This window comes from Leguminivora glycinivorella, chromosome 9 (genome assembly GCF_023078275.1).
Source record: "Leguminivora glycinivorella isolate SPB_JAAS2020 chromosome 9, LegGlyc_1.1, whole genome shotgun sequence".
NCBI classification, from domain to species: domain Eukaryota; kingdom Metazoa; phylum Arthropoda; class Insecta; order Lepidoptera; family Tortricidae; genus Leguminivora; species Leguminivora glycinivorella.
In genome coordinates, this window is record NC_062979.1 from 14,321,472 (window position 1) to 14,343,804 (window position 22,333).

General features: G+C 35.4%; 1 protein-coding gene across 1 annotated transcript; it reads right to left on the reverse strand.

Annotated features, from left to right (window-relative positions):
- Window positions 1-15,191: 15,191 nt before the first annotated feature.
- Window positions 15,192-19,655, reverse strand: LOC125229903. Its single transcript, XM_048134841.1, has 5 exons — window positions 19,557-19,655; window positions 17,957-18,182; window positions 17,248-17,399; window positions 15,781-15,942; window positions 15,192-15,445 (listed from the first exon to the last, which is right to left on the reverse strand). Exons 1-5 carry the CDS (start codon window positions 19,612-19,614, stop codon window positions 15,270-15,272), a joined length of 774 nt encoding a protein of 257 aa, XP_047990798.1. The 5' UTR covers window positions 19,615-19,655; the 3' UTR covers window positions 15,192-15,269.
- Window positions 19,656-22,333: the final 2,678 nt, after the last annotated feature.

Below are 22,333 nucleotides of genomic sequence, written 5' to 3' on the forward strand. Positions count from 1 at the left end.
AGAATCTGAAAATTTGTATTACGCATTATCGAATGTTATTTTGTCAACTCCAGAAAGTAATCTATCGAAATGAGAACTTAAGAATAAGAAATGTTGAGCTGCGCCAGCGTAACACATTAGATCGATAAACTTTATCGCATCGGGGCGTCCCTATCGCACTTACAAATAGTGCGAAAAGGACGGCCTAACTTATATCGTTCATCACGCGACCTTGCTTGCCTGCCTGTTCAACTTAGGTTCAACAAGCAATTGCAATAGTATCCCTGCTCTGCTTACGCAAATGAGCATATGTTACTGGGGTTTACCAGTTTCTTACATCCGTTTATATATAGAGGCCAATACATACCCTGACAAGCAATAACAGATAGTATGTCAATAATTAAAACAACGTCTGAGTTATGGGTGCACTAATGCACTTGCCAAGAAATTCGTGAACCACTGATCACATACAACTGCATGTGACATTTAAGGGACACATTTGGTACTCAAATTCTTTATTACTTCGTTTGTGCTAGATTTTAACAAAGTTTATAAAAAGTAACTATATAACTATACGCCTAACCTTTAGGTAACTATTCGATAATGAAACTAATTTAGCTACATGCAATATTTATAGATCAATCCTTAATTCAAGGACAAAGTATAAGTATTAAAAATACGTCGTTACTTTAGGCAGCTGATACTCGTAGCTGGAGTTGCCTATGTATGTAGTACCTTTCATTACACACAAATACTGTATCCCACAAAGGGGTAGACACAGAACACATGAACTACTAAGTTTCAGTGCCACTCTTGGCAAAAAGGGGTTGAAAGAAATCCAAATTGTGACATTGCAGTGACAGGTTGCCAGCCTCTCGCCTACGCCACAATTCAACCCAAATCTCACAGTCGACTTCTACCACACAGGAAGAAAGGGAGTGGTGGAATTCTTAACCCGTCACTACACGGGGCCCTTTTCATTATACTCTTTGGATATTCCATTTAAGTATTGTAATTTATCCTTTAAATAGCAGTTAGTAAACAAAGTAATCTACTAGGTATATAAGAGTACAAACTAATTTTTTTTTTTTTAATATACCTGTACCTATAGTAAAGTTGCCACAGAAAGTCTAGCTATAGAAGCGAATAAACCTAATTATCAACATCCAGGGAGGGAAATTCGGGCAGCGTTTAAAGAAGCGGTCGTCCTCTCTTCTTAATGGCAAGGGTCACTGCAAACTGCGATTTTTGTTTACTTATTCGGTCGCCGACCTTGACCGGAGTTGCGAATGAAAGTTTCACCAGCGCCTCGTGCGATCGTGGCGCGATCGTACGATAGTGAATCACTGCGCTGCGTGGGCGCAGATTATGCCACTGGATACAGCATGTAAAGCGTGTTTGTTTATGGTTCTCCCACACTCTCTCTTCCTTGCGTTATCCCGGCATTTGCCACGGCTCATGAGGTCCACTTTGACAACTAATCACAAGATTTGGGGTAGGCACTAGTTTTAAGAAAGCGACCGCCATATTCTGACCTTCCAACCCGAAGGGTAACTAGGCCTTATTGGGATTAGTCCGGTTTCCTCACGATGTTTTCCTTCACCGAAAAGCGACTGGCAAATATGATATGACATTTTGCACATACATAAGTTTTGAAAAACTCATTGATACGAGCCGGGGTTCGAACTCGCAACCTCCGGATCGTAAGTCGCACGTGGTCGCACGCTGTTACGCTTACGCGCTTCACACTGCTCCCACACTGGGCTGTTATGAATGTTATATAACATGGTGTGACAGGGACAGTGCGCCATCGCACAGTCCCTATCGCGCCATGTTATATAACATTTATAACAGCCTAGTGTGGGAGCACTATTAGTCACGTGTAGTAATTTACAGGTGAATGAATATATAGGTCATACTGAGCGGTTTTTATTATATGAATAACTCAGAATTCTCTAAAAAAATGACTCTCCCGTAGAAAACGAAAAATACGCACGCAGATTGACGTATTATCAAAATCCAATTAGGAAAATAAGGGCTGTCTTTGTACATATAGTGAAATGGACATCTCATTTATTTTCTCGTTCATTTTTTTCTGTTTATTTATTCGATTTTTTGCGCTTATGAACTACATATGATTAAGTGCATACAATGTATAATTATTTAGTAAGTGCTTCTGCAAATACCTATACATATATACCTAACATTATTTGCTCTAGTCTATCAGGCAATAGCTGTATGTATTTGTCACGTGCTCACAATAAATTATTATCTACTGAAAAGTTAACTGAAAGAAATACCTGGAACCTACCTTAACTTTTGTATTTTTTTATATGTGTAGTCTATGTAATAGAATAAATAATATATACCTATCAAAATTCTAGTGCTGCCTATAATTAAATCATTGAATCTACGGGTATAAAAATTTAATTAAAATTTTTTTTTACGTAATTCTAATTTACTTAAAATGCGGAATCTAATAAGTATGGAGGATTTGTTATGTATCGTCGTCATGTTGTCTGTCCTTCGAGCTACGATCAAAAAGTGAATTTATAAGCTGCAGAGAGGAAAATGTTACATTTTGATATTTTTGATTTAGGGTTGGATAAGATTTATTAGGAATATTCATCAAGATATGTTTATGATCCGCTTTGTAACATCCTCTTTTATTACAAGCGTTACCGACACATTGTAAGTAAATTACAAAAAAAAAACTGAGAAAACATTTTAGGTATGGAAGCGCGTTATAATTATCGCATATAGTTCGTTTATTATATGGTTTCTACAGTTTTATTCTATGAATAACAATCGCGGTAACCAAAGGCAAAATTGTGTACATAGACAGTGTAACAAAAATGGTGGTGATCCGTTTAAGGGCGTACTCAGTATCGTATTCTTATCAGGAAAAAGTAGAAGAAAATTTTTTTTTCGCTAAAAAAATTTTCACTTTTGTATGAGCCGGGCCGCGCGAATCGGTCGAATCTCCATACAAAGATAAAAAATTTTTTGCGAAAAAAATTTTTTATCCTACTTTTTCCTGATGAGAATACGATACTGAATACGCCCTTAAACGGATCACCACCATTTTTGTTACACCCTGTATCTACTTAGTTTTTTTTTAACTTAGTTTTCATAGCCTGAAGGAAAGTAATTGCCGTCGTACTTGGACACCGTAAAATCAGGCGGGATTATTTTTTTCAGAGGTGTATCCTCATCGGATACTGCCGACTCGGTCTTCGACAGCATGCCCGACTCGGCTATGCTGGTTTCCTCCTAGCCGCCTACGGACTAAAGTCACCCTGTGTAGTAGTCTGTTACTAGAAACTCGGCGCTATCGGTATACGCTTTGTTTCTGTGTCTTTGTGTGATGTGTTGTTTGTCTTACTCTATCTATAGGATACGCACGTTTTAGGGACTTTATTCGTATTTTTTAATTATTTGTATAGGTGGGTACCTAAATCGTTAGCTACTGTCGATTTTGGCGATACCATTAGGAATACGTGCTTGGTCTCATGTGGTCTACCATCTTATTACTTTGATGGCCTTGGCCACCATTCGGTTACCTGTTTCTAAGTCAAGGTCAAAGTCTTTATTCGCCAATTTAGGCACATTGTAATGCACTCTTAAACGTCGTAAAAACTTCACACAGTAAGGGATTTTACTATAGAGATAGTCTTGGGTTTTTAATTTCTTTGAGTAGAAAGTTTTAGATCTTTAATATTATTTGTATTTTAAAATTAGTCTGCAAGTAACAAAAAATACTTGCAACTTAAGTTTTTGCAGAAAAACAATTAAGTGCTTTTTTTAGATTATTTTAATTCTGAGATACGAATAAAATATATATCGACGGGCTCTTTATAATTAAATGGCATTATCAAAAAACTATAGGTACCTACATATTAGACAAAAATATTTCAACCTAACTGAACGTAGCGGAACAAACAGGAGGCATGAATGCCTAAATTTATGGGAATGGTAGGAATGCCCCGTTTATCCTGTCTGTTTGTCCGTTTATTTACGCAAAAAAGCAAAAACACGTGCGTTTACTGATACTGTTTTCAATCGTGCGTGTTTTGTTTTGAACACCGTTTGTTGTGCGGTGGACACATTTTTATCAGCCGCGAACCGTTGGTACTGATGCTTCTGCACTCTTTTACCTTCCGGGCTGTACGGTTGTGGAATTCCTTACCAGTAGAATTAAGACTAGCAAAATCTCTTCTAATTTTCAAAAATCAGCTTAACCCTTAGAGTCACTTTGTATATTATCTTATACAAAACAAATAAAAAAATAAATAGGGTACTGCGCCAACGTTTAAAGAGGTATGACTTTTCTAGAACAATGTATAAAGGTGGGTAGAATGTGCATTAAAATACTTTGACGTGCGTTAGTACTCAATAATAACACAAGTGGACGAATTGTGCGACCATGAGAAAATTTTTGCGGAGTCATAAGGTAAATTAAGATAATTTAATAAGATTTCCTAGAATTCAACCAAAGGAAGCGATGCCCTTTATGGGAATGATAATAACCTATCTTTTATGCAATATTTTTGGGTAGGATACATAGTAGTTACATTTTATTGTCATATTTGCAAGACGGTTTAGTATACTATACGTTGCCAACACTCCTGTGAATGAAGTCTGATTTGTTCCGTATGGCATACTATACGTCGCGACTACGACTCTAAATAACTTTAAAACTGTTTAGAGTGTTATTAGACTTATTAATACCTATGTTTAATTATAAATCCGGGCAAAACTGCATTTTAATGTCCTCAATACAAAGAGCCCATCATTTTATGGGAATTTGCCTATTCGCGTAGGCTACAAAATGGGAATCAAGATTCTTAGTTTGTAGTCGGTTACGAACTAGGCCAGCGTGGTACCGTTTGGTTACTAAATTTTCTAACTGGCTATAGAACGGGAATACGAAATTCCCTGTTTGTAGCTGGTTACGTATTGGGCCCGAGTTAGGTACTGATCGGAGTTTCTACAAAATCGAAGCTAGGACGGTGTAGATACGGACAGACGAACAGAGAGAAACTATAAGGGTTCCTATAGTCAACATAGTTGACTACGGAACCCTAAAAAATTACTCAATATCAGCATTATTCAAATAAATCATGTAGGTATTCATGACGGCAAAAATATCTCATTTTGTAACCAGTTATTTTTTTTCGTTTGGAAGCTGGTTACCAACCATGGCTACGAATCGGTAATGATTTAGTCTCATTTTGTAACCAGTTTCAACACGGGATTCTTTTTCTCGTTTCGAAGCTGGTTACCAAACGTGGTTACAAATCGGTAACGGGAAAGTCCCAATTAGCAGCCAGTTACGAATTGAGATATTTTTCCCGTTTCGAAGCTGGTTACCAATTTTTAATTACGAAACGGTACTAAAGGACAAATTGTTCGTTATTCATTTAAATCGCTACATGGGAGGGGAGGATCTCGCAGCTATGCTGATAGCATTGCAAAGTACCGAAATGAAATCCATGCGTTGGTAACTTAAATATTTTTTCTCAAATTATTGATATGACATCAATAACGCTTGGCTTCTGAGACGACGTCATTATAAACAGGCTAATATAAAGAAACAAAATGACCGCCTGAAAAAATTCCGTTACGAACGGTCAGACAACTCAGACAAGTACAAAATGCACGAAATGTGATGTGCATTTGTGCTACGTGCAGACAAGAAACTGCTTTGTTGCTTACCATTACATTGCATAGGAAGTATAGTATTGCTTAGTATAGTATACATATACCCACGATCGTTTTTTGTTGAGTTGTTGACAACGTATATTATTTTATACGTACATTATTTAGGTATTTACAAGTTATTGATTTTTTTTTGTATTTTTTACACTTACTTTGTCACTATAATAAATTTAAAAAAACATTTAAAAACTGCTTTTTATTAAAAAAAAATGTTGCGACTCTAAGGGTTAAATTATACTATCTATCTCTATGTTAAGTTGCCATTTTTATTTTTTGTATTTATGTATGTATGTATGTATGTATGTATTATGTGTATGTAAGGTATATTTATTTATGTATTCGGTATATATGTATGTGTGTTTGTGTTGGTTTTCTCTATATTTTTTATTGTTCTTGCACTGTCTGTTAACTTTTGTTTCTGTTCCGTTTTTCCAGCTACCCTAAGGTTATCTGGAAGAGATCGCTTTTTAGCGATAAGACCGCCTGATGTTACCTAGTTATACTCTCACTCAACATTATGTATATTTATAACATGTAAAATGGTGCAATAAATAATATTTACTTACTTACTTCTGCAGTCGGACAGTAAAATTGTATTTACATAGAAGCAAGTTGCAGCATTACATTTAATTATAACGGGCTAGTAGTACCTCTGACGCAGCAACACAAAGTTTATCTTGGCCTCAGAGAGATTCATAATAGAAAAGTTACAAGGGGACTGTGTAAAATCCTAAGCAAAATGTTTGCAACCATTTTATAGGTCTTGTTTTGTATAGTTACCTATATTTGTGAACTTCAATAGTACATTACATCAGAGGCCAGGAAAATGAGGATTTCCGGCCAAGTGGGTATATATACGGATAGGGATACGAGGCCGGGAATCCGTTTTCACGCCGAGGCATGTATAGTGCCTTTCTCAAACATACAATGAAATAAAATAAAAATGCTCTAAAGGACAATATTTTATTTATTAAGTAACAAAATACAAATACACTCAAGTCTCAAACGTCAAGTGTGACGAGTATCCAGGTCACACAAAAATTAAAAAAAAGTGACATGACAGTACTGACAGCTTACTTAAAAAAGTTACTTTGCAGACCTAGGCCTAAAAAATAATATGAAATCCCTTTACAGTCCTCTCGAGTTGTTGCGCCCAAAAAGCGATACTTCCCAGCCCATTTTAAGGAACGTAAAGACAATATTTCATTGCATGTTTGAGAAATAGTACATTACATCAGAGGCCAGGAAAATGAGGATTTCCGGCCAAGTGGGTATATATACGGATAGGGATACGAGGCCGGGAATCCGTTTTCACGCCGAGGCATGTATAGTGCCTTTCTCAAACATACAATGAAATAAAATAAAAATGCTCTAAAGGGCAATATTTTATTTATTAAGTAACAAAATACAAATACACTCAAACGTTAACACTTTCGAAACCGGGCTCTACGCGGCGCTACGACATTTTCGCTACATACGGGGAAACCCATGTAATCGGCTACGCTTCTACGAGCGGTGTGCCCGACTGTCGGGTTCTTGGTAGCGAAAGTGTTAAGTGTGACAAGTATCCAGATCACACAAAAATAAAAAAAAAAGTGACATGACAGTACTGACAGCTTACTTAAAAAAGTTACTTTGCAGGCCTATGCCTAAAAAATAATATGAAATCCCTTTACAGTCCTCTCGAGTTGTTGCGCCCAAAAAGCGATACTTCCCAGCCCATTTTAAGGAACGTAAAGACAATATTTCATTGCATGTTTGAGAAAAAGATATTAACCCGCAGTATGCGTCGCGCTCTCGACATGTAAAGGCGGGGTCGCTACTCTTGAGAAAGGTCCTCGAAATTGGACCGAAACATGTCGAACGCTATATCGACTTAATACGTGAGTAACCCGCTTAAAATATTTTTAAATATGTATGAGTCTCACGGGAGTTTTATAGTTAAAATTCAAAAGATATTATATATAATTATACTCTGTCAAACAAGTCTGCCAGTAGGTTAATAAGAACAAAGAAACTATATGCATACTTTTCTTTAGGGTGATAGAGAAAAGGACACCTATAGTTTTCTTTGTTCTTATTTACTGAGCCTGAGATCTTGGCCTCATATATCGGAGCGGAATCGGCGCTAGCCGACCAAATTGTAGTATGAAGTCGCTTCTGCGCCATCACCAACGCAACCGTACGGCCCGCATATTCATTCATACTAAAGAGCGATTTTTAGCGAGAAGATACCACTGATATCGAATATTGCAGTTTCACTCCAATTTTTAACCTGAAACTAGTTGATGATCCGCGCCCACAGCATCCTTCTACCGATATTTAGTTAGGCCGGCATGACGGCGTGCTAACAGATTTAGGTACGTTGTAAAATAGACGGACGTGGAAATCCTCTTTAGCTGGACAGCCTTACCTCCATTTGTAAGCTATATTTTTGCCTTTTTGTCAAAAAGTTTACTAACCTGTCAATAAAAATACTTTATACATAATTTAAAACTTTTATTGGGGTGCCTCAAGGTTCGTCGCTAGCCAACCTGTGCTTCCTATCACAAGTCAATGACCTACCGGCCAACGTACTAGGCGACATGTACCTATTCGCTGATGACTCATGCGACATTTTGACAGCACCCATCATTCAAAACCTAGAAGTGCTCATAGGTAAAGACATTAGGAGAATACAATACTTGTTCACTCAAAATGGCCTAGTCCTTAACCTTGAAAAAACGCAAGTAACGCACATAAACTTAGGTGGAAGACCTCCTAGGCCTTTATCAATCCATGTTGACGACACACATCATATAGAACAAATTCACCATACTAAATTCCTTGGACTAACTCTGGACTCAGCCCTGAAATGGGACAAACACATTGACAATCTTTGTAAGAAACTTTCCGGCTCATGTTTTGCCTTAGGAAAGCTTGTCAATGTCTTACCGTACAAAGAATTACGCTCAACATACTTCTCACTCTTCCACTCTAAAATGTGTTACGGCCTGGAACTATGGGGCACAGCAGCTGAGTGGAATCGAGTCTTTGTGTTACAAAAGCGCGCCCTAAGAATTCTCGCTAGAGCTCCACCGGGTACGTCAGCCAAACTTTGTACTCACACTACCCTCACAATTCATATTTAACATCGCAAAATACGTACACACACACAAACACACCTTTGCAACGAGCAAACTCACTCGCACTCGTTTAGGAAGCCGAGAACGACTGCTACCAGCCTCCCACAGACTAAGCAAATCTGCCAAGACAATGCATGTTCTAGGTCCCAAAATTTACAATGCGCTGCCAAATGACATAAAAATGTTAGAAAGTAACAATATGTTTTCAAACAAACTTAAAAATTGGCTAACCAAAAAATGTTTTTATACTGTAACGCAATTATTCGACATTGACATATCCACTAAACAATAATTTATTCATAATCCTTGTACTATCATAATTATCAATTTCATTCTCAAAACATTATATTCGAATTGTAATTTTATTTAAATGTAACCTACATAATTATTATTTGTTATTGTAATATTGACTCTTAATTTTATAGACGTTACAAATATGTTTTGAATTGATGATACAAAATAATTTATTCCCTGTTGCCATGTAATATTTTAAGAATATTATAAATAGATGAGTATGAATACTCATACGAGTATAGGCATAAAGTGAACCCTCTAAGCTAAGTTACTATTTTCTATTCTTATTCTGGTATTTGTTACAAGTTGATTGTTGTTTATTTATCTCATAAATCAGTGAATGCTCTAATTAACGACTCACTAATTAACTGTTCACGGTGGTAACTTGAGATACAGGGTTCGCTCGTTTCCGATGTTTCTCAATGAAAAAGTAGCTACCATGGGTATAATACGTTAGTCGATATCGAGACTGTCGTGGACACAACATGACAATCATCGTATAGACAAAATGGACAATGCCTGTAAATGAGTTCTTGACGTTTGAGAAAACGTCTTTCACAATCTTTGACTCATCGGCGGAAAGTCGCCAGTATGTTGGACGTTGGTGTTTTACCGGTTGCACGTCGGGGAGTGTGCTCAAGATCTACACGAGTTTATTCCACTGTCCACATTCTACCATAGGACTCTTAGACGCACGGCCGGTTTCCATACTTACTTGGTAGATATTGCGCGAATTCGCACGAAGCGCTTTGCTTCTTCTTTTCTTATGCGCACTGCCAAGGAGTGGAATTCCTTGCCGGCAGCTATATTTCCGAGCTCCTATAACCCGGCAACCTTCAAATCAAGAGTGAACAGGCATTTTCTGGGCAAGCTCACTCCATCGTAGGCCACGTTTTTGCCTTTGGCTAGTTTGTGCCCAAGAGTTAGCCCATTTAAAAGTAAAAAAAAAAGAAAATCCATAGCCCAAACGTCACGGTACATGACATTCATGGAAAAAGTGAACAGCGCTCCCAAATGATTAGGTATATACTTACTAGAAGCGAAAATTACGTACATACATTTTCCGTGGCGTTTTTCTTTCGAGTAACGTATTAAAAACTCTTGGTAGGTCTTTGTATGCAGGACATACAAAGTAGAGGTAATAGTTACGTAGTTGACTATCCAGTACATTAGCTCCGATTGTTCTGAAGAAACTCTTGACGAACGCAAACTTTATATGTACATAAACTAACAGAACTTGGTTTATTAGTTTTGAGCTGAATTTTCGGTATCGCGCGCTTGCTAGAATTTAATATCCTTTAGGATATGGTAACAAGCTTCCAATGTTTTAGACGGGACGCAATGGTCGCGATACTTAAAGTGCGCAAAAACAAAAGGCAAATATGCTAGCCCGCCAGAAAGACTGGCGTCAAATAAGTAAGTAGAAATAGAAACATACCAAGCTACATTGACGACGATTTTGGATATCACACACTACGCAAGTATTATTTTAATTAATATGAATTTATTAAACATAAATGAAAATAACGACATAGGGAGATAAGGGCGACAGTGAACAATGCCCCGAAACAATAGGCTACTTGACCCTTTTTTAAAGTCTGTCTTATATGATTAAGCACTGTCCAATTAACCGAAATAAAATATTACCATGTTTTATTATGACTTTTTTTAAAACCATGCTTTATTATGACTTAAAAACAGCAAAAACTATTTTTAAAGTATACTTTTACGTAGGTAATCAGGCGAAAACAACACAGTCATGTTAATCTATAAAGTCGCCGTCAATAGAACTTGTGAATAATGTAAACAAACCTTGCAGTCAAAATGTCTTTAATTTCCATTCTAACTCATCAGATACTGGCTAAATCCATGTGTTATTTAATCAATTCATATCACATTATGATCCTCAGCCTTTAAAATAATAAAATTGTGCTAGAATATTGATATTTTATATAATGGTTTGTTTACATTGTTGACAATTTCTATTGACAGCGATTTTAGATTATCTGTGCATCAGGTCATTCTATTCGAAAACAACATTTTCTGACTTTTTAAGTATGAAGGCATAAATTTCAGTGATTGTTTTGACATGCAGTAAGGTTCGAATTCGAGGACGTCACTTCATCGCTGACAGCGTTTTCGATGGCCAAAATAAATAAAAAATTACACACATTTTTAATCGTAGTCAAAATACACTTTTTATACCCAAAATCTATAAATATTGTTTTTTTTTGTCAAACACTACAAAAGACAATTATTTACTGTGCCAAATTCGATATGAGTCTAGTAGCGTATTACTATAAGTAGACCTAAAATTTAAAACCTGCATTTTCCGAGACGATTTCGCCATCGAGTAACTTTTTAAAAACTGACGGTACCAACTAGGGTGTGCAAACCGGTTAACCGGTTAACCGAAAAACCGGTTAACCGAGACTTTTTGGCCTCTGTTAAAAACCGGTTTTTATAGTCTCTAACCGGTTAATAACCGAAACTGTATTTATTTCTCAAAATTTGGAAAATTAGGCATTAAAAGGTTCAAAAATACGTAATTATTTAATGTTTTGTAATAATAAAGATTTATTCATTACTTTTCATTGACAACATTATTATCTGTAATGATTTTATTTTAAAAATTAGTCCCGTGTCTACTCAATTATACATTTTATGGTTTACTGACGATTCGCCAAAAAACGTTTCCCAAAGTTTCACATCCCAAACTATTATTCCCAAATTATCATTTCCCAAATAAACATTTGGCAAAACAACTTATCGCAAATTGACATTTAGCAAAACTTTTTTTGGCAAGTATTTGTTTCCCAAAATATTTACTTGGTCAAATCTTATTTTACCAAATATTATTTAGTCAAATGTATTGTTAGGCAAAATTTCCATTTCCCAGTATATTGTAGTTAAATGGCGCACTAGAAATTTGTTGATTTTATACTTTGTGTCCAAAATTTGGGTGAAATAATGTGTATGTCGTACTTTTTTTCCTCCTGCTGCAAATGTCAAGGATGACATTTTCACTTACATGTCCGGATACATTTTATTAAAAAGAAACCTGACATTTTCAAGACCATTATGTTCTATTAATTTTTAATTACATTAAAAAGTCATTTCCGGTTTGCTCACTGTCAACCTAACACGCTCCTCCTCGCTTCGCTCGTCGTCGCACCTAAACTGACTCTGTCACACACGAGTTTTCTGTTATAATACTAATAAAATTATTACATTACATTTATGTCTTATAATATTTATTGTCAAACGTGGTTTTGCATGGTATAATTTGATGAAACATTTTTTGACAAAAAAAATAGTTGACAAAATAATTTTGTCCAGTAATTAACTTGACAAAAATAAAGTTGAGCAAACTTTTCTTGTCCAGCTGAAGCACTTGGGAATAAAACAGTAAAAAAGTTTGGGAAATTATAATTTGACAGATTTTAAGTTTGTCAAATGTTAATATGGGTAGTTGGCAAAATTTGTTTGAGAAATGAAATTTGACAAAAAAATCTTCGGTAAATTAAATGGATCCCGTAGAAATGAAAATGCAAATGCCTAAATATTTTCGAAATTTGCGATGTGATATTTTGACCAAACATGTCTTTGGGATATAAGTTTTGCCATTAAAAACGTTTGCGAAATAAAGTTTTGTCTAAATAAAATTTGACTAAGTAAAATTGTGCCAAATGATAATTTGACCAAACAAATTCATTGCGAAACATACCTTTGCCAAACAATAATTTGGGAAATGAAACTTTTGCGATATGATTATTGGGAAATGAAATTTGACGAAACGTTTTTCGGCGAAACGGCAGGACACCCAGGTATTTATTTGGTTTTCGTATGTGATAGTATGAAAGTATACATCCGTTTATTACGACCAGCCGCTTTTTACGACACATTTTAGACAGAATCCGTCCGTCAAGTCCGGTTGCAACGACGAGCGACAACGTTTTTAGTTTTACTAGTAAATTGAGGAAACAAAGCTACTTCCACCCAAGCACGGCCCCCTGTCTTGCCTACAACAAGTAGCAAGATTACATTGTGGCCACGTAACTTTTTGGAGTATTGCTTTTAAAATTTTAACAATTTGTTCGCCTCGGGTCTAATCTTATAAGCTAAATAGAACCCAATTTGTATTTTTCGATTGCGTATAAACTAGCTTTAGGTACTTACAAATGATGAGCAAGCACGCATACTAAAAAGGACTTTTCTACCTAAACAAGTCACAATAAAATAAGGTATTAATACTATGATGATAATAATACCCTGTAAATAAGCCTATTGATTGAAATGTAAGAGATGTAGATATTACTTTTAATTAAAAGAAATGAAATTCGTTTTGTACGACATCCGGTTAGTACGACGTAATATCAGCGGTCCCTTGAGCGTCGTTGTAACCGGAGTCTACCGTATATTTCAAACTATATTTTTTAAAAGAAAGGTAAAATGGAGATCTTGGTTTTCTTACATCAATTGCTTGTATTACTAGGGGCTCCGGGAGGTAGACCTTCGCGACATGCCTAGAAAACGCAACTGACGAATCACATTCAAACCACACAAGCCTTGTTTAGCAATTTACGCATTTACCAAATTTCCAAAAACTGGATAAAAATGATCTTCATCGTGCAAGTAATACCTGCTACGCCATCATCAACGTCAGAATTCTTAAAGGTAATGGTAATTATTGCGTAGTACGGCCATTTACTAAAAATCTTCAAAACCGGTTAATAACCGGTTAACCGGTTTTGAAGGAAAAGTCTCGGTTATTAACCGGTTTTTTAAGTTAACCGGTTTTTGCATACCCTAGTACCAACGCAGGCACCTGCATCACTCATTAGCAGTCTGTTAAGAATTATCCAGGCGTGTGATGACGGCTGGCATCACATGACAGCGTAAAAAGATAGAGAGATTCATAATAGAAAAGTTACAAGGGGACTGTGTAAAATCCTAAGCAAAATGTTTGCAACCATTTTATAGGTCTTGTTTTGTATAGTTACCTATATTTGTGAACTTCAAAATATATTATAATACTCTGTCAAACAAGTCTGTCAGTAAATAAGAACAAAGAAAATTATATGCATCCTTTTCTTTAGGGTGCTAGAGAAAAGGACACCTATAGTTTTCTTTGTTCTTATTTACTGACAGACTTGTTTGACAGAGTTTACATACTTAATCTCATTGTGATTTGCTAAAAAGATTTATCTATAACTTCATGCAGTAGCCCTTACAAGAGCTTGCTTACTGTTAGTTTATCAATAGTTTATTATTATAACTCTAAAGCCATCAACAGAGATGCAAGGCCCCATAAACCTACAAGCGCCGCAACAAACATCTACAATAGATGCTGTGACCAATGATGATGATAATATTTCAGTATAAAGTGCTTAAAATCACTGTCAAAGTACAATGTGGCTACCACAAGATTTTAGCCCCTTACTGGAAAGCAGTCACGGGTAAATATGTTTGATTTCAGGTGGTTTTTACTAAAACATAACACTTTCTCCATACAATAAAGGTAATTTCCCGTGATCGAGATCGACCTACGCTACGTAGACACCTAAATCTTTGCGCAGCAATTGCTAAAATACGTAACTTTGCTGTTGACAATAACGTAGGAGCAAACAAAATGCGCCTAATAGGTACAGTCAACCAATTGGAACCCTAGGCCACTGTAGAACTATGTCATAGTGATGTTATAAATCAGATTGTAAGAAATCTCTTACTGCTTGTCATTTTGACATGGTTGTAGAGTGGCCTTGGTTCCAATTGGCTGACTGTACATTATTATCATTTTTGTAATCAATATTTCAAAAAGAATATTTTCAGCAGATTTAGATACACCTACACTTCTAGAGAATTAAGATATAAATGTAAGCTTATCAATTTTTTTTGTGGATATATATTACATTTGTTGGAGTAATGGTAAAACAGGAATTATTATGTTTTGAACGGATTAGGTATTTCTTTTAACCTACTTATTGTAAATACGTACCTACACTAAAAATCATATTTACTGCACCCAGTCCTCTTGATCATGCTATATCTAATACAATTAAAAAAGAAAAATGTGTTGGTACTTATTTTAATTTCCGCCCTTAAGTAATATTCCATTAAAACAATGTTTTTAATTACTTAATAATTATGTTACTGTGATAAAAACGGGGTGAGATCATCTTTAATGTAATATCTCGCTGGTACAACTTCGAAGAATCTTCCACAGAAAGCGTAAACATATTCTAGAGCTTTATCCATAAAAGCTCTTCCAAAATATGGAGCCATACTCTTACCGGCCTGGTTGAGTAAACTGACGGCGAGTGCACCTGGAAATAAATGTTTAATTACAAAAAATGCATAATTATATGACATGCATAATTATATTGTATCGCAGGACTGACAAGAAAAGTTTGGAAGAAATCGGCGCTGAAACACCTTAGCGTTGGTGGATAAAATAGAGGAAAAATCTCGAAATTCCCAAATCCCCGACACAAAAAAAAGTCTGTCTCTTATCAGCGAGTGCAGCAAATTGTGACTCATGACAAATTTTGCGACCCCCCAACGAATTTGCGCCACTCCGTTCGTTGTTTTGCGACCTTGTGCTGGTGATCAATATGATAGGCAATCATCAAATTCTAGCTTTCGTTTATATCATACTTACTTATATCTTGTTCTTCCATAAATATGTTGTTTGCAGCGAATACGAGTTTGCCCAATATTTCAAAATCATACTTTGTTTCATCGTACTTAGATGTCAAATAAATTTCTCCGTCATCATCCTTGTGGGCATAGATTGCGAAGTCTAATTTCAAGTGAAGTTTTTCTGAAAAGATAATGTTGTTTTTCAGTTGATTTTATTGTACAATAACAAAGCTATTTCGGTAGAATAAAAATGCAATATTAAAACGCAGTTGCTTGACCCCAGAGCCCCCATTTACAATATTTGACGTCTGGCTAATAAAAATACGTATCAATTTATGAGACATTGTCATTGAGGTCATTATCAAACTTTTGAACTTAAAGATTATTTTACCTGCTCAAGCCCGCTGTGACCTCTCCTGACTCAAGCAATGTATAACCCTTTAAAATGGTGATTTGCGGGTCTAGTATACTAGCGTCGTGTCGGTGCGTCTTTTCGCAATTGGGTATGGGTAGGTACCTAGAGTTTATTGAAGATAGGCAAATAATCATATATTTATCTATTTTTTCTATCAGAAATAGTACATTACTACAGAGGCCGGGACAAAGCCTCAGACCTATCCGGCCTCGCTTCGCTCGGCCGTCTATATGTCTTCGGCCGGCAACCCCATTTCCCGCCGAGGTATGTATAGTGCTTTTCTCAAACATGGTATGAAATAAATAAAGTCTACTGAAAATAGTAACTTTGGATGGCTGTATCTCCTAAACGGTGCGTCGTAGCGCAAAAATAATCGAATTTTCGTTCCCCTTTGATACCCCGTATACGCTTATAAAAAAATAATAAGTTAAAAAAAAATTCAAAAAAAAACGAAAAAATTTTTTTTTGTATGAAAACGCACCCAAAATCAAATATTGTCTAGGGCCCGTACCAGTTGCAGTCGGCACGTCTATAAAGCCCCTTATAGTTTTTTTTTAATTGGCTAAATACCTGGATGTTATGTCACAATTATCTGTGTTCGGAAATTAAAAAAGAGGACTTTGCCGGCCTTGGCCTGCAAGGTTTGTATGAAATTCCATTATCTATCAATCGTCCTAGCCGCACCTGCAACGTCATACTTCGCTGCCAATTATAAGGCACATAACATCAATATTTCATACCATGTTTGAGAAAAATATATATTTGCCTATCTTCAAAAAACTTTACCTACCCAATTACAGAAAGTGCGATAGGGACACACTGACGTAATAAGCCATACCTATACGCGATACGCGACTACGTGACTGTCCTAACCTTGCTCTCTTGAGCGTCGACCATAAGTCGTTGACGTTTTAGAAAACGTTACACGATAGAGAAAATGCAGCGTCACGAAAAATGTAGGTACCTTTGTAAATTTTGGTCATAGTAAGTGACGTTTAGTCTAAAGTATTTTAAAACGTTTGTTGTTAGTTTGTCCAAAGACATTATAAATTCAACTATTTTTGAACTTACCCACTCTGACTTTTCCTACTCCATCGGCGCGGACGAATTCTCCTCCCAATACAGACTTGATCAAGGGACTCGATGAAAAAGCTTTGTAGTGTCCTTTCACCGTGAAGTCGCATGTCATATCCATGTAAAGGTGTCCGTTGGGAAGGTCGGTTCTAGAAAATTTAATTAAGTTTTTCTTAGCTATGATAACTGGAGGTACAGCTTCCTAACTTAGACATTAGGGACATTGGTTTACATATTCCAGAATTTATTTTGAACATTTATTGTTACAAATGAAGGGTTCTAAATTCAAAAACAAAACAATCGCTTCTGGGACTCAGGAGAAACAAGGAAGTATAAAAAGGGGTAGACAGAGCACATGATATAGCTACTCAAGTTTCAGTGCCACTCTTAGCAGTTGAATGAAACCGAAATAGATAAAGCCTGACCAAAAATATATGACTACGCGCCATCTTGCGGAATTTCATAAGAACTATTTTCTTCATACTGTACTGAACTGTCAACCCATACATCAGAATAATAGCGCCCTCCTGATAATAATCATTGCAGCGACAGATTGCTAGCCCATCTCCCACACCACAATTGAACCCAAATCCCACAGTCAACTTCTATGACACCCACGGGAGGAAAGGGGGAAAATTCTTAGCCCGTCACCACGCCGGTTATAGAATAAAACGTTTAAGTAATAATTGTCATCTTTAATACTTACGTAACATTATTTAGCAAGCAGTCTTTAGCTCCTCTGACTATTCCATGTTCTAAACTGATATCAAGCATCCCTACGATAGCCACGGACACATTCTTCAGCTCCAGAGGGTCCACAGGAGGAATCCCCAATTCCTCCACACCGCTTTTGCCAATATGTCTTATAAGTGATTGGTAAAGTTTTTTTTGGCACAGACTATCGTTTATACTACATTTAGTCAGCGAGCCAACTGCAAAAAATACACAGTTTAAGTTATAGTATGAATTTTTTGAAACGAACGTTTCTAAACAAAGGCATTGTTCCTTTTGTGTTGAGCAAGAGCTTCTGTTTAGGCACGTGCTAAGACAACAAGTTAATTTAAAAAGCAACTGTATCCTGATAATTGTAAGGTTCAAATCTGTGCAGGAGCAAATTTGAGATAGATTGTTTTGGAAATGTGAAGCGATAGACCACACCGGTATAGTTGCAAGTACACAGCGCTTCTAATACTTTGATACTTGGTGGTGGTGGTGTAAGTAATGAAACACGTAGGTATATCACTGTTATTTTTTATTAATGATTTTGTTAACAATTAACAATTGTATATAGCAATATATAAATAATTAATTACATAAATATTAGGTACAAGTCTATAGACATACACATTTTTTTCGTACTGTATTATTTATACTTTGAAATTTAGATTTATTGTATGTAACTAAAGTATTTTTTTTTTTTTTTACTGTAGTTATTACAATTTAAATTTTTTTATTGATTTTTTATATTCCTAATTGTTAGACAAACATTCCTAATAATTTAAATTACGGTTTGTTTAGTTATTTATGTTATTTTATATATCAAGACTTGTACCTAATATTTATGTAATTAATTATTTATATATTGCTATATATAATTGTTGATTGTTAACAAAATCATTAATAAAAAATAACAGTGATATACCTACGTGTTTCATTACTTACACCACCACCACCAAGTATCAAAGTATGTATTAGAAGCGCTGTGTACTTGCAACTATACCGGTGTGGTCTATCGCTTCACATTTCCAAAACAATCTATCTCAAATTTGCTACTGCACAGATTTGAACCTTACAATTATCAGGATACAGTTGCTTTTTAAACTAACTTGTTGTCTTAGCACGTGCCTAAACAGAAGCTCCCGCTCAACACAAAAGGAACAATGCCTTTGTTTAGAAACGTTCGTTTCAAAAAATTCATACTATATTTCATTAAAAAAAAGTATATTGTTTGAAAAAGGGGTACAATAACTTATTTAATAATGAGCGTAGTAAGTGTAAAGTGTTAAAACCCAAGGTCAAAATTTATTTTGCTAATCTGTGTTCCAAACCAACTACTCTTCATATTATATCACCTGTGAGGATGTTTTTATCTACCAAAATATTATAATTTGTAAGAGGTGGAGAGGAGACAAAAAAATGTGCATAGATAAATGCTACACATGCTGAAAAAAAGGGACAATTTGATCCTCTTATCGTAGTAGGAAACCCACATTTTTTTAAATATTTTAATAATGGGTTTTAAATATTGTTTTATTACCTACTTACAATGAAAAAATTCATTATATAGTAAATAAATAAAAAGTTACCAAACGAGGCGTCGCCGAAGAAGAACACCGAACACAACGTAAATAATAACTTGAACATGTTTTTTAATTCGAATCAGTGCAAAGAATATGCGATCTTTTGCTCACCTCCAACTTAAATACCAGCTGGCGCTAGATTTTTTATATTGTTTACGAGTTTTAGGGCTCCGTGACTGATAATGCTGAACCTGATTATCTTCATTAATTTAAGTAAGTATAAATTTTTTTTTAATTCTTTATTTACATCAACATATTTACATAATCATACAGAGTGTAACAAAAATGGTGGTGATCCGTTTAAGGGCGTACTCAGTATCGTATTCTTATCAGGAAAAAGTAGAAGAAATTTTTTTTTTTCGCTAAAAAAATTTTTACTTTTGTATGAGCCGGGCCGCGCGAATCGGTCGAATCTCCATACAAAGATAAAAAAATTTTTTGCGAAAAAAAATTTTTATCCTACTTTTTCCTGATGAGAATACGATACTGAATACGCCCTTAAACGGATCACCACCATTTTTGTTACACCCTGTATAAGAAACTAAGACTAAACTTAAAAGCTAGCTAATTCTAAAATAGGCCCTTGAGGCATTGTACCAAGGATACTGGCGATATTTCCTCGCTGTATCGCAATGCTGCAGTATTCATTAGTTTAATTAAGTTCTTAATCCAGAAATGCATTACATTTTCTTCGGTTTGTGCGATAGTTACTCATGAAATAGCACTATGAGAACGGATAATATGGCCGTACGTCTATAATACTTTATCTTGTACACAATAAAGTGATTACTATTTCTACTTTTATGCCATTTATTAAGTATTATTAAGTAGACAAGTGCTAGACAATAAAATAATTATTTTTATTTATTCTGGTTGATATAGGTAGTTCATAGTTTTAGATAATTTACTACCGCTGTTTTTTTATCTTTATAATATTTTAGAAAATAAGTTAACAGGTATTTTACTTATCCTGCGTTGCGGCTATTCGGCTATAAAGTATTTATTGTTTGAATAAAAACTTTATTTATTTAATAATGACCAGACTAGAGCTTCACTTATTAGCTATGGCTTAGATAACTCTGCCAGAAATGTGAGATACCCTACCTATTTTCAACTTATAGGAGCTATAAAGGCTTTGAAACTATTGTGTAAAAAAGTACTAAGTGCCATCCCTAAACAGATTACAGGGTCAATGAATTTCCTTGTGAACTCAGTGACAATATTTTATTAGTGTTATTTATTTTGATTTTAAGACACCATTCTCTTTGTGAATCTACATACATACATACATACAATCACGCCTGTATCCCATGAAGGGGTAGGCAGAGCACATGAAACTACTCAAGTTTCAGTGCCACTCTTGGCAAATAAGGGGTCGATAGAAAACGAAAGTGTGAATCTATTTGTTCGTTTGTTCAATTTTCAATTTAAAAATGTGTTTTTACCCGACTGCGGCAACGCAAAAGGAGGGTTATGATTTTGACCGGTATGTATGTATGTATGTTCATCTGTTCCCTCATAACTTCTAAAATACTCATTACAATTTGACAAACGATATGTCATTTAAATCGTCTTAACCGTCCGCTGGCCGTGGTCGTATGCCACTTATGCGGGATACCCCCATTTGCCAGAATTTCATTTGCCATAATTTTATTTGCCATCCTATTCAACAATCATAATATTGTTTCTCATAACATCTTATGCCATAATCATTGTTTACTATATTAATCTAGTGCCAGAAACTTTGTTTCCCATAAAGTCAGTTTCCATAATGTCATTCGTCAGAATCATCGAAATCCGTAATTACCACATTCCATACCATCATTTGTCATACAAATTAGCGTCCAGAAAAGTCAATTTCCATAATGTGCTTTGGCAGAATCGAAAACTACTGTAATAGGTACTAGAAGGACTAGAGAATGAAACTGCTATCAGAAAGTAGGTTAGGTTAGGTTAGAACTGTGACCCCTGGAAAATGAAACTGCTATCAGAAAGTAGGTTAGGTTAGGTTAGAACTGTGAACCTCTGGAAAAGGAAACTGCTTGAAAAGTAGGTTAGGTTAGGTTAGAACTGTGACCCCCCGGAAAATGAAAATACTATCAGACAGTAGGTTAGGTTAGGTTAGGACTGCGACCCCTGGAAAATGAAACTGCTATCAGAAAGTAGGTTAGGTTAGAACTCTGACCCCTGGAGAATGAAACTGCTGGAAAAGTAGGTTAGGTTAGAACTGTGACCCCTGGAAAATGAAACTGCTATCAGAAAGTAGGTTAGGTTAGGTAATAATATGGGCAACAATTAATATGGCAATAATTGCTTATGGCGTTTGAATATTCTATGAAACCATATTATTGCACTTAATAATATGGCTAACAAATAGTATGGCATTGTATGATTATGGAAGGTAATATTCGGATAAACAACGAGTATGTCATATGATTTTTATGGTAAACAAATCATTCGGGCAAATGAAATTCAGGCAAGTTAGATTCGGGCAAATGAATATTATGTTAAATGACTGTCGGGCAAACAATAGACAACCCACTTATGCACCTTAAAGTTTATAATTGTGGCATAAAGCATAGTTAACATAGTATTGGCACGCGTTTAGCGACGAATAAAAAAAATATATTTAAAAATTTAAAAAAAAAAAACTGATAATCACATCTTAATTTTAATACATTGATAACTCTATATTAGAAATTTGGTTGATCTAACTTTTTGCGTTTGTAAGTTATTGATGATGGACGTTAACCGGCGAAAATGCACTGTGAACAAATACGTGA